The sequence below is a fragment of the Coloeus monedula genome, assembly GCF_965178545.1.
Source record: "Coloeus monedula genome assembly, chromosome: 39".
Lineage (NCBI taxonomy): Eukaryota > Metazoa > Chordata > Aves > Passeriformes > Corvidae > Coloeus > Coloeus monedula.
Window position 1 is genome coordinate 1,409,020 of NC_138819.1, and position 12,898 is coordinate 1,421,917.

Below are 12,898 nucleotides of genomic sequence, written 5' to 3' on the forward strand. Positions count from 1 at the left end.
CTGGGGCACCCTGGGGACACCCTGGGGGACTGGGGACACCTTGGGGACACCCCTGGGGGGCTGGGGAACACCCCAGGAGCAGTGCTGGCCGGTGAGGGGCTGGGGATGCCCTGGGGACACCTTGGGGGTCTGGGGACACCCTGGGGACACCCGTGGGGGGCTGGGGACACCCCAGGAGCAGTGCCGGCCAGTGAGGGGCTGGGGACACCCTGGGGACACCCTGGGGGACTGGGGACACCTTGGGGACACCCCTGGGGGGCTGGGGGCACCTTGGGGACACCCCTGGGGGGCTGGGGAACACCCCAGGAGCAGTGCTGGCTGGTGAGGGGCTGGGGACACCCTGGGGACACCCTGGGGACACCCCTGAGGGGCTGGGGGACACCCCTTGGGTTAGGGGACACCCCTGGGTGGCTGGGGGACATCCTGGGGACACCCTGGGGACACCCAAGGGGTCTGGGGGACACCTGAGGGGCTGGGGACACTCTTTGGGTTAGGGGACACCCCTGAGGGCCTGGGGACACCCTGGGGGCCTGGGGGACACCCCTGGGGGCCTGGGGGACACCCCTGGGAGGTGTCACCATGGGGCGACATCGCTTGGAGGACATTTACTGGGGGACACCCATCGCTCACCCATCGGGGTCAGCAGGTGCCTCGTGGGGTCAGGGTGGCCAGCGAGCACCTGCGGGTGGTCATTCCTTGAGGCCACTGGGCTATGGCGGGTGTCACCCCTTGGGCCACCACCTCGCAGTGGCTCTGTGGCCCCGGGGGTGGCACACAGGCAGCTGAGCCCGGTGCCACCCTGTCCCCAGCGCAACAGCCGCTACGACGGGCAGATCGCCGTGTTCGGGGCCGAGCTGCAGGCCAAGCTGGGCGCCCAGAAGTACTTCGTGGTCAGTGTCCCCACCCATGTCCCCACCCATGTCCCCACCCACGTCCCCACCCACATCCTCCATTGTCCCTCAGTGTCTTCTGTTGTCACCTGTTCCTCAAATGTCCCCAAATTGCTCTTGGTGCGTTTGTCAGGTGCCACCTCTCCCACCCACCCACCCATCCCCAGCCCTCCTGGGCCACCCATAGTGTCCCCAGGTGTCCCTTAGGTGCGCCCCGGTGTCCTCACACGCTTCCTGGTTGTTCCTCACGTTCTCAGTGTCCCTGATGTCCCCAACTCTGTCCGAGTGTCCTCTGAGTGTCCTCAGGAGCGTCCTAAAGTGTCCCCTCACCCCCATCCCTTTCCCACTCGTGTGTCCCCAACCCCCCTGGGCCACCTCGTGCTGTGTCCCCAACCCCCTCGGGCCACCTCGTGCTGTGTCCCCCACCCCCCTGGGCCACCTCGTTCCCTGTCCCCGCACATCCCCAACCCCCCTGGGCCACCTCGTGCTGTGTCCCCAACCCCCCCCGGGCCACCTCATCCTCTGTCCCCCCACGTCCCCAACGCCCCTGGGCCACCTCGTTCTCTGTCCCCGCACATCCCCAACCCCCCTGGGCCACCTCGTGCTGTGTCCCCAACCCCCCTGGGCCACCTCATCCCCTGTCCCCACACGTCCCCGCGTGTCCCCGGCAGGTGGGGGCGGGGGCCATCGGCTGCGAGCTGCTCAAGAACTTCGCCATGGTGGGGCTGGGCTGCGGCCCCGAGGGCAGCGTCACCGTCACCGACATGGACACCATCGAGAAGTCCAACCTGAACCGCCAGTTCCTCTTCCGGCCCTGGGACGTCACGGTGAGGGGCGGGAACGGCCGCGGCGTTGGTCGGCGGCGGCTTGGCCAGCACCAAGCTGGAGGTGGGCGGCGAGGGGGAGGGGCCTGAGAGGGAGGAGTTTGGGCAGCCATCCTCAAGGTGCTGCCGGTGAGTTGGAGAAGGTCAACGGTTGAGTTTCTGGGTCAACATCAGTGGTTGAGTTTCTTGGTCAATATCAATGGTTGAGTTTCTGGGTCAATATCAAAGGTTGAGTTTCTTGGCCAAGGTCAGCGGTTGAGTTTCTTGGTCAATGGCAACAGCTGAGTTTCCTGGTCAATGTCAATGGTTGAGTTTTTTGGCCAAAATCAATGGTTGAGTTCCTTGGCCAACACCAAAAATTGAGTTTCATGCTTGACATCAACGGTTGAGTTTCTTGGCCAAAATCAATGGTTGAGTTTCTTGGTCAACGTCAACAATTGAGTTTTGTGTTTTTCATCAACGGTTGAGTTTTTTGGCCAAGGTCAACGGTTGAGTTTCGTGCTCTATGTCAATGGTTGAGTTTCTTGGCCAATGTCAATGGTTGAGTTTCTCGGCTGATGTCAATGGTTGAGTTTCTCGGCTGATGTCAACGGTTGAGTTTCTTGGCCAATGTCAACGGTTGAGTTTCATGCTTGACATTAATGGTGGAGTTTTTTGGCCAAGGTCAACGGTTGAGTTTCGTGCTCAGAGTCAGCAGTTGAGTTTCCTGGCTAACGCCCACGATTGCATTTCCTGGTCAATGCCAGGAGTTTCCTGGCTAACGCCAACAGTTGCGTTTCCTGGTCAATGCCAGTAGTTGAATTTCTTGGGCCAACGTCAACGGTTGAGTTTCTTGGCCGACCTCAACAATTGAATTTCGTGCTCAACGCCAACGGTTGAGTTTCCTGGTTGATGCCAACGATTGCATTTCTTGGCCAACGGCAGCAGTTGAGTTTTGTGCTCAGCATCAGTGGTTGAGTTCCATGTTTGACATCAGCGATTGAATTTCTTGGGCCAACGTCACCCATTGAGTTTCGTGGCCAATGTCAACGGTTGAGTTCCGTACCCAACGTCAGCGGTTGAGTTCCATACTCAGTGCCAACGGTTGAGTTTCTTGGCCAACGTCAATGATGGAGTTTCATGCTTGACATCAACGGTTGAGTTTCTTGGTCAACATCAACAGTTGAGTTTTTTGGTCAATGTCAATGATGGAGTTTCATGCTTGACATCAACGGTTGAGTTTCTTGGCCAATGTCAACAGTTGAATTTCTTGGCCTATGTCAATGGTTGAGTTTCTTGGTCAGTGTCAACGGTTGAATTTCTTGGCCAAGGTTAATGGTTGAGTTTCTTGGCCAACATCAATGGTTGAGTTTCTCGGCCAACAACAACGGTTGAGTTCCCTGGTCAATGTCAACGGTTGAGTTTCTCGGCCAACACCAATGGTTAAGTTTTGTGCCGAACGCCAATGGTTGAGTTTCGTGTTCAATGTCAATGGTTGAGTTTCTCAGCCAACACCAATAGTTGAGTTTCATGCTTGACATCAACAGTTGAGTTTCTTGGCCAACACCCAGTGGTTGAGTTTTCTTGCTCAATGTCAACGGTTGAGTTTTTTGGCCAACATCAACGATTGAGTTTCATGCTTGACATCAACGGTTGAGTTTCTTGGCCAACACCCAATGGTTGAGTTTCCTGCTCAGTGTCTATGGTTGAGTTTCTCGGCTGATGTCAACGGTTGAGTTTCTTGGTCAACATCAACGATTGAGTTTCTCGGCCAACACCAACAGTTGAGTTTCTCAGCCAGCATCAACAGTTGAGTTCCCTGCTCAATGTCAACGATTGAGTTTCGTGCTCAATGTCAACAGTTGAGTTTCTTGGCCAGTGTCAACGGTTGAGTTTCTTGGCCAACACCAATGGTTGAGTTTTGTGCTCAATGTCAACGGTTGAGTTTCTTGGCCAACACCAATGGTTGAGTTTTGTGCTCAATGTCTACGGTTGAGTCTCTTGGCCGATGTCAACAGTTGAGTTTCTCGGCCAACACCAACAGTTGAGTTTCACGCTCACCATCATCGCTTGAGTTCCTTGGATGCGTGATTGGATTGGGGGAAGGGGCGTGGCTTAAGAGGGCGTGTCCCAAGGGGCGGGGCTCACAGCCCAGCTGTTTCCCTCTCCAGAAGCTGAAGTCGGAGCGGGCGGCGGCGGCGGCGCGGGAGATGAACCCGGCGCTGCGCGTCTGCAGCCGCACCGACCGCGTGGGCCCCGACACCGAGCGCGTCTACGACGACGACTTCTTCGAGGGGCTGGACGGCGTCGCCAACGCCCTGGACAACGTGGATGCCCGTGAGCTCGGGGGGTCGCGGGCTCTGGGGGGGCTCCGGGGGGCCGCAGAGACCTCCAGGGGTGCTGGAGGGACCCGTGGGGGGCTACAAGGACCTTTGGGGGGCTACAAGGAGCCTTGGTCGTGCCCCATAGCTCCTGGGGTGCCCCATAGCTGAGGGTGCCCCAAAGCTGAGGGTGCCCCATAGCTGAGGGTGCCCCATAGCTGAGGGTGCCCCAGAGCTGAGGGTGCCCCAGAGCCCTTGGGGTGCCCCAAAGCTGAGGGTGCCCCATAGCTGAGGGTGCCCCAGAGCCCTTGGGGTGCCCCAAAGCTGAGGGTGCCCCAGAGCCCCCGGGGTGCCCCAAAGCTGAGGGTGCCCCAGAGCTGAGGGTGCCCCAGAGCTGAGGGTGCCCCAAAGCTGAGGGTGCCCCAAAGCTGAGGGTGCCCCATAGCTGAGGGTGCCCCAGAGCCCTTGGGGTGCCCCAAAGCTGAGGGTGCCCCAGAGCCCTTGGGGTGCCCCAGAGCCCCCGGGGTGCCCCAAAGCTGAGGGTGCCCCATAGCTGAGGGTGCCCCAGAGCCCTTGGGGTGCCCCAGAGCCCCCGGGGTGCCCCAAAGCTGAGGGTGCCCCAGAGCCTCTGGGGTGCCCCGTAGCTGAGGGTGCCCCATAGCTGAGGGTGCTCCAGAGCCCCTGGGGTGCCCCAAAGCTGAGGGTGCCCCATAGCCCCTGGGGTGCCCCATAGCCCCTGGGGTGCCCCATAGCCCTTGGGGTGCCCCATAGCCCTTGGGGTGCCCCAAAGCTGAGGGTGACCCATAGCCCCTCGGGTGCCACCATAGCCACCCTTGGGGTGCCCCATAGCCCCTCGGGGTGCTCCATAGCCCCTGGGGTGCCCCAAAGCTCAGGGTGCCCCATAGCCCTTGGGGTGCCCCAGAGCCTCTGGGGTGCCCCATAGCTGAGGGTGCCCCATAGCCCCTCAGGGTGCCCCATATCTGAGAGTGCCCCATAGCCCCTCAGGGTGCCCCAAAGCTCAGGGTGCCCCATAGCCCTTGGGGTGCCCCATGGCCCTTGGGGTGCCCCATAGCCCCGGGGGTGCCCCATAACTGACCCAGAGGCCCCAGGCAGGGCTGTACCCGGACTGGCACTGTGTTTACTATTGGGGTGCCCCATAGCTGGGGCTGCCCCATAGCTGATTTGGGGTCCCAGGCAGGGCTCTATATGGACTGGCACTGTGTTTACTATGGGGTGCCCCATAGGCCCTGCTTGTGCCCTATAACCCCTGCTTATGCCCCATAGCCAATCTGGGGTGCCCCACAGGTGATTTGGGGTGCCCCACAGCCCCAGGGGTGCCCCACGGGTGATTTGGGGTGCCCCACAGCCAATTTGGGGTGCCCCACAGCCCCAGGGGTGCCCCACAGCCAATTTGGGGTCCCAGCAGGGCCGTACCTGGACTGGCACTGTGTTTACTGTGGGGTGCCCCATAACCCCTGGTCATACCCCATATCCGAGGGTGCCCCACAGCGCCAGGGGTGCCCCATGGGTGATTTGGGGTGCCCCACAGGTGATTTGGGGTACCCCACAGCCCCAGGGGTGCCCCACGGGTGATTTGGGGTACCCCACAGCCCCAGGGGTGCCCCACGGGTGATTCAGGCTGCCCCACAGCCAATTTGGGGGTGCCCCACGGGTGATTGGGGCTCCTGGCAGGGCTCTACATGGACCGGCGCTGCGTTTACTACCGGAAGCCGCTGCTGGAGTCGGGCACGCTGGGCACGAAGGGCAACGTGCAGGTGGTGATCCCGTTCCTGAGCGAGTCCTACAGCTCGAGCCAGGACCCCCCCGAGAAGGCCATTCCCATCTGCACCCTCAAGAACTTCCCCAACGCCATCGAGCACACGCTGCAGGTGCGTCCGGCCGTGCCCGGGGGTGCCCGGCGGCTCTGGGGCACCGGCTGGGTGTGGGGGGACCTGGGGGGTGTGGGGGCACCGGCTGGGTGTGGGGGCACCTGGGGGGTGTGGGGGCACCTGGTGGGTGTGGGGGCACCGGCTGGGTGTGGGGGCACCTGGTGGGTGTGGACAACTGTGGGGGCACCTGGTGGGTGCGTCCATCTGTGCCCGGGGGTGCCCGGCGGGTGTGGGAGCACTGGGTGGGTGTGGGGGTACCGGGTGGATGTGGGGGCACTGGGCAGGTGTGGACAGGTGTGGGGGCACTGGGTGGGTGCGTCCGGCCGTGCCCAGGGGTTCCCAGCAGCTCTGGGGGCACTGGGTGGATGTGGGGGCACCAGGTGGGTGTGGGGGTACCCGGTGGGTGTGTGGGGGTACTGGGTGGGTGCATCCAGCCGTGCCCAGGGGTGCCTGGCAGCTCTGGGGGCACTGGGTGGGTGTGGGGGCACTGGGTGGCTGTGGGGGCACCAGGTGGGTGTGGGGGTACCCGGTGGGTGTGGGGGCACTGGGTGGGTGCGTCCAGCCGTGCCCGGGGGTGCCCGGTGGCTGTGGGGTACCAGCTGGGTGTGGACAGGTGTGGGGGTACCTGGTGGGTGTGGGGGGACCAGGTGGGTGTGGGGGCACTGGGTGGGTGTGTCCGGCCGTGCCCAGGGGTGCCTGGCAGCTCTGGGGGCACTGGGTGGGTGTGGGGGCACTGGATGGGAGTGGATGGGTGTGGGGGCACTGAATGGGTGTGTGGGCACCTGGTGGGTACGTCCGGCCGTGTCCAGGGGTGCCTGGTAGGGCTGTGGGGGTTCTGGGTGGGTGCGTCCGGCTGTGCCCAGGGGTACCCAGTGGGTGTGGGGGCACCAGGTGGGTGTGGGGGTACCGGGTGGATGTGGGGACACTGGGCAGGTGTGGACAGGTGTGGGGGCACCGGGTGGGTGTGTCCAGCAATGCCCAGGGGTACCAGGTGGGTGCGGGGGCACTGGGTTGATGTGGGGGCACTGGGCAGGTGTGGACAGGTGTGGGGGCACCTGGTGGGTGCGTCCGGCCGTGTCCAGGGGTGCCCGGCAGCTCTGGGGGCACTGGGTGGGTGTGGGGGCCCTGGATGGGAGTGGATGGGTGTGGGGGCACCGGGTGGGTGTGGGGTTACCTGGGTGGGTGTGGGGGCACTGGGTGGGTGTGGGGGCACCTGGCGGGTGTGTCCGGCCATGCCCAGGGGCACCTGTGGGTGTGGACAGCTGTGGGGGGCACTGGGTGGGTGTGGGGGGCACTGGGTGGGTGTGTCCGGCCGTGCCCAGGGGCACCTGGACAGGTGTGGGGGGCACCAGGTGTGTCGGGCCGGGCGGTGCCAGGGTGGTACTTGGGGGGTTGGGGGCTGGCTGGGGGGTCCTGGGGTGCCCTTTGGGGGTTCCTGGTTTGGGGGGTTCTGGTTTTGGGGGTTCCTGGTTTGGGGGTTCCTGGTTTGGGGGGTTCTGGTTTGGGGGGTTCTGGTTTTTGGGGGGTTCTGGTTTGGGGGGTTCTGGTTTGGGGGGGTTCTGGGTTTTGGGGGGTTCTGGTTTTTGGGGGGTTCTGGTTTGGGGGGTTCTGGTTTTGGGGGGTTCTGGTTTTGGGGGGTTCTGGTTTGGGGGGTTCCTGGTTTGGGGGGTTCTGGTTTTGGGGGGTTCTGGTTTGGGGGGTTCTGGTTTGGGGGTTCCTGGTTTTGGGGGGGTTCTGGTTTGGGGGTTCTGGTTTTGGGGTTCTGAGGGGTCCCGGCTGCCCGGACCCCCCCCGGTGACAGCCCCTCCCCCCTGCAGTGGGCCCGTGACGAGTTCGAGGGGCTCTTCAAGCAGCCGGCCGAGAACGTGAACCAGTACCTGATGTGAGCGGGGGAGGGGACCCCAAATCCCACGGGAACCCCCCCAAATCCCACAGGAATCCCCCAAATCCCACGGGAACCCCCTAAATCCCACAGCAATCCCCCACATCCCACGGGAACCCCCCCAAATCCCAATGAATCCCCCCAAATCCCAATGAACCCCCCCAAATCCCACAGGAATCCCCCCAAATCCCAATGAACCCCCCCAAATCCCACGGGAATCCCCCAAATCCCAATGAATCCCCCCAAATCCCACAGGAATCCCCCCAAATCCCACAGGAATCCCCCAAATCCCAATGAATCCCCCAAATCCCAATGAATCCCCCAAATCCCACAGGAACCCCCCCAAATCCCAATGAATCCCCCCAAATCCCACGGGAACCCCCCCAAATCCCAATGAACCCCCCCAAATCCCATGGGAACCCCCCCAAATCCCACGGGAATCCCCCAAATCCCACAGGAATCCCCCAAATCCCCCAGGAATCCCCCAAATCCCACAGGAATCCCCCCAAATCCCAATGAACCCCCCCAAATCCCAATGAATCCCCCCAAATCCCACGGGAATCCCCCAAATCCCCCAGGAATCCCCCAAATCCCACAGGAATCCCCCAAATCCCCCAGGAATCCCCCAAATCCCACAGAAATCCCCCAAATCCCCCAGGAATCCCCCAAATCCCACCGGGCTCCCCCCACGTCACCCCCATCTGGGGGTACCCGAACAGCTCCCTGCTCATCCCCCACACCCCCATCACCCCCGGCCCCAGGAACCCCAAATTCCTGGAGGGGACCCTTCACCCAGCTGGGACCCCTGTGACACCCCAAAACCCCCCTGTGACACCCCGTAACCCCTGTGACACCCCAAAACCCCCGGTGACACCCTGTGACACCCCATAACCCCACAGTGACACCCCATAACCCCACAGTGACACCCCATAACCCCTGTGACACCCTGTGACACCCCATAACCCCTGTGACACCCCATAACCCCTGTGACACCCTGTGACACCCCATAACCCCACAGTGACACCCCATAACCCCTGTGACACCCCATAACCCCTGTGACACCCTGTGACACCCCATAACCCCTGTGACACCCCATAACCTCACAGTGACACCCCATAACCCCCTGTGACACCCCATAACCCCTGTGACCCCCCTGTGACACCCTATAACCCCACAGTGACACCCCATAACCCCTGTGACACCCTGTGACACCCCATAACCCCTGTGACACCCCATAACCCCTGTGACACCCCTGTGACACCTCATAACCCCCTGTGACACCCCATAACCCCTGTGACACCCTGTGACACCCCATAACCCCCATTTCCCCCACAGGGACCCCAAGTTCCTGGAGCGCACCCTGCGCCTGGCCGGGACCCCATAACCCCTGTGACACCCTGTGACACCCCATAACCCCACAGTGACACCCCATAACCCCTGTGACACCCTGTGACACCCCATAACCCCACAGTGACACCCCATAACCCCTGTGACACCCCATAACCCCTGTGACACCCCATAACCTCACAGTGACACCCCATAACCCCTGTGACACCCCATAACCCCTGTGACACCCCATAACCCCAGTGACACCCTGTGACACCCCATAACCCCTGTGACCCCCCAGTGACACCCCATAACCCCCATTTCCCACCCCACAGGGACCCCAAGTTCCTGGAGCGCACCCTCCGCCTGGCCGGGACCCCATAACCCCTGTGACACCCCATAACCCCTGTGACACCCCATAGCCCCTGTGACACCCCATAACCCCACAGTGACACCCCATAACCCCTGTGACACCCTGTGACACCCCATAACCCCTGTGACACCCCATAACCCCCCTGTGACACCCCATAACCCCTGTGACACCCTGTGACACCCCATAACCCCACAGTGACACCCCATAACCCCTGTGACACCCTGTGACACCCCATAACCCCACAGTGACACCCCATAACCCCTGTGACACCCTGTGACACCCCATAACCCCACAGTGACACCCCATAACCCCTGTGACACCCCATAACCCCACAGTGACACCCCATAACCCCTGTGACACCCCATAACCCCCTGTGACACCCCATAACCCCTGTGACCCCCCTGTGACACCCTGTGACACCCCATAACCCCCCTGTGACACCCCATAACCCCCATTTCCCCCACAGGGACCCCAAGTTCCTGGAGCGCACCCTGCGCCTGGCCGGGACCCCATAACCCCTGTGACACCCTGTGACACCCCATAACCCCCCTGTGACACCCCATAACCCCTGTGACACCCTGTGACACCCCATAACCCCACAGTGACACCCCATAACCCCTGTGACACCCCATAACCCCTGTGACACCCCATAACCTCACAGTGACACCCCATAACCCCTGTGACACCCCATAACCCCTGTGACACCCTGTGACACCCCATAACCCCTGTGACACCCCATAACCCCTGTGACCCCCCTGTGACACCCCATAACCCCTGTGACACCCCATAACCTCACAGTGACACCCCATAACCCCACAGTGACACCCCATAACCCCTGTGACACCCCATAACCCCCATTTCCCCCCCCACAGGGACCCCAAGTTCCTGGAGCGCACCCTGCGCCTGGCCGGGACCCCATAACCCCTGTGACACCCTGTGACACCCCATAACCCCTGTGACACCCCATAACCCCCCAGTGACACCCCATAACCCCCATTTCCCACCCCACAGGGACCCCAAGTTCCTGGAGCGCACCCTCCGCCTGGCCGGGACGCAGCCGCTGGAGGTGCTCGAGGCCGTCCAGCGCAGCCTCGTCAGCGACCGGCCCCGGGCGTGGCCCGACTGCGTGGCCTGGGCGTGCCGGCACTGGCACCGCCAGTACAGCAACAACATCCGCCAGCTGCTGCACAACTTCCCCCCGGGACAGGTTAATTAGCTCATTAATTACCTCCTTAGCCCCGTTAATGACCTCATTAACCCCCATTAGCTCCTTAAATGCCCGTTACCTCATTAACCACCGTTACATCCTCAATGCCCCATTCCCTCGTTAACCCCAACACCCGCCAGCTGCTGCACAACTTCCCCCTGGGACAGGTTAATTAGCTCATTAATTACCTCCTTAGCCTCATTAATGGCCTCATTAACCCCCATTACCTCCTTAAATGCCCGTTACCTCACTAACCACCGTTACATCCTCAACCCCCGTTACCTCATTAAATCCCCATTACCTCATTAACCACCGTTACCTCGTTAACCCCAACACCCGCCAGCTGCTGCACAACTTCCCCCGGGACAGGTGGGATCACCTTGTTAATTATCTCATTAATTACCTCATTAGCCTGGTTAATGACCTCCTCAACCCTCATTACCCTCTTAAATCCCCATTACCTCATTAACCCCAGCATCCGCCGGCTGCTGCACAACTTCCCCCCGGGACAGGTGGGCACCTGTTAATTACCTCGTTAGCTCGGTTAATTATCTCAGTAACCTGGTTAATGACCTCGTTAGCCCAATTAATGACCTCCTCAACCCCCATTATCTCCTTCAACCCTAATTATCTCATTAATCCCCATCCCTCGTTAACCCCAACATCCGCCGGCTGCTGCACAACTTCCCCCCAGGACAGGTGGGCACCTGTTAATTACCTCATTAGCCCAGTTAATTACCTTGTTAGCCCAATTAATGACCTCGTTAACCCAATTAATGACCTCATTAGCCCAATGAATGGTCTCATTAACCCTCATTCCCTCGTTAACCCCAACATCCGCCGGCTGCTGCTCAACTTCCCCCGGGACAGGTGGGATCACCTCGTTAATGCCGTTAATTATCTCAATAATCTTTAGTACTTTGTTAACCTAATTAATTGCTTCATTAAGGCAGTTAGTTTCTTTGTTAACTCATTATCTCATTAACTTAAATTAATCTCATTAAGCACAATTTTCTCATTAACCCAAATTTCTCATTAATCCCAATTCCCTCATTAACCTCAATTAACCTCGTTGACCCCAGTTCCCTCGTTAACCCAAATTAAGTATCTCATTAACCCCAATTAAGTGCTCATTAACACCAATGAAGAACCTCGTTAAACCCAATTAAGAGCCTTGTTAACCCCAATTAAGGACCTCGTTAACCTCAATGAAGAGCATCCTTAATCCCAATTAAGAGCCTCATTAATCCCTATTATGAGCCTCATTAACCCCAATTAAGGGCTTCGTTACCCCCAATGAAGAGCCTCGTTAACCCCAGTTAAGATCCTCATTAACCCCAATGAAGAGCCTCATTAACCCCAATTAAGAGCCTCATTAACCCCAACTAAGAGCCTCATTAACCCCTATTATGAGCCTCATTAACCCCATTAAGAGCCTTGTTAACCCCAGTTAAGATCCTCATTAACCCCAATTAAGAGCCTCATTAACCCCCCCTTAAGAGCCTCATTAACCCCAACTAAGAGCCTCATTAACCCCTATTATGAGCCTCATTAACCCCAATTAAGGGCCTCGTTAACCCCAATTAAGAGCCTCGTTAACCCCAATTAAGAGCCTCATTAACCCCCCCTTAAGAGCCTCATTAACCCCAACTAAGAGCCTCATTAACCCCATTATGAGCCTCATTAACCCCAATTAAGGGCCTCGTTAACCTCAATTAAGATCCTCGTTAACCCCAATTAAGAGCCTCATGAACACCTATTATGAGCCTCATTAATCGCCATTAAGAGCCCCGTTAACCCCAATTAAGAGCCTTATTAACCCCTATTAAGAGCCTCATTAACCCTAATTAAGAGCCTCATTAACCCCTCTTAAGAGCCTCATTGACCTCAATTAAGAGCTTCATTAACCCCCATTGAGAGCTTCATTAACCCTAATTAAGAGCCTCGTTAAGCTGCTGCCTTTGTCCCGCCCCTGCAGAAGACGAACTCGGGGACGCTGTTCTGGTCGGGGCCCAAGCGCTGCCCCCACCCGCTCGTGTTCGACCCCGACAACGTGAGTGGGGCTGGCACCCATGGGTGGGGATGGCACCCACGGGTGGGGATGGCACCCACGGGTGGGGCTGGCACCCACGGGTGGGGATGGCACCCACGGGTGGGGATGTGTCACCCATGGGTGGGGATGGCAACCACGGGTGGGGATGGCACCC

The 12,898-nt window shown here is 59.8% G+C and overlaps 1 protein-coding gene across 1 annotated transcript in view; it reads left to right on the forward strand.

Annotated features, from left to right (window-relative positions):
• Nucleotides 1–12,898, forward strand: part of UBA1 (ubiquitin like modifier activating enzyme 1) — a 46,401-nt gene that overhangs the window by 22,451 nt on the left and 11,052 nt on the right. The window contains exons 13-19 of the mRNA XM_082300318.1: nucleotides 810–890; nucleotides 1,562–1,717; nucleotides 3,865–4,030; nucleotides 5,707–5,903; nucleotides 7,721–7,785; nucleotides 10,496–10,691; nucleotides 12,670–12,744. Coding sequence (XP_082156444.1) covers nucleotides 810–890; nucleotides 1,562–1,717; nucleotides 3,865–4,030; nucleotides 5,707–5,903; nucleotides 7,721–7,785; nucleotides 10,496–10,691; nucleotides 12,670–12,744 — 936 coding nt within the window. The remainder of the gene's footprint in view (nucleotides 1–809; nucleotides 891–1,561; nucleotides 1,718–3,864; nucleotides 4,031–5,706; nucleotides 5,904–7,720; nucleotides 7,786–10,495; nucleotides 10,692–12,669; nucleotides 12,745–12,898) is intronic.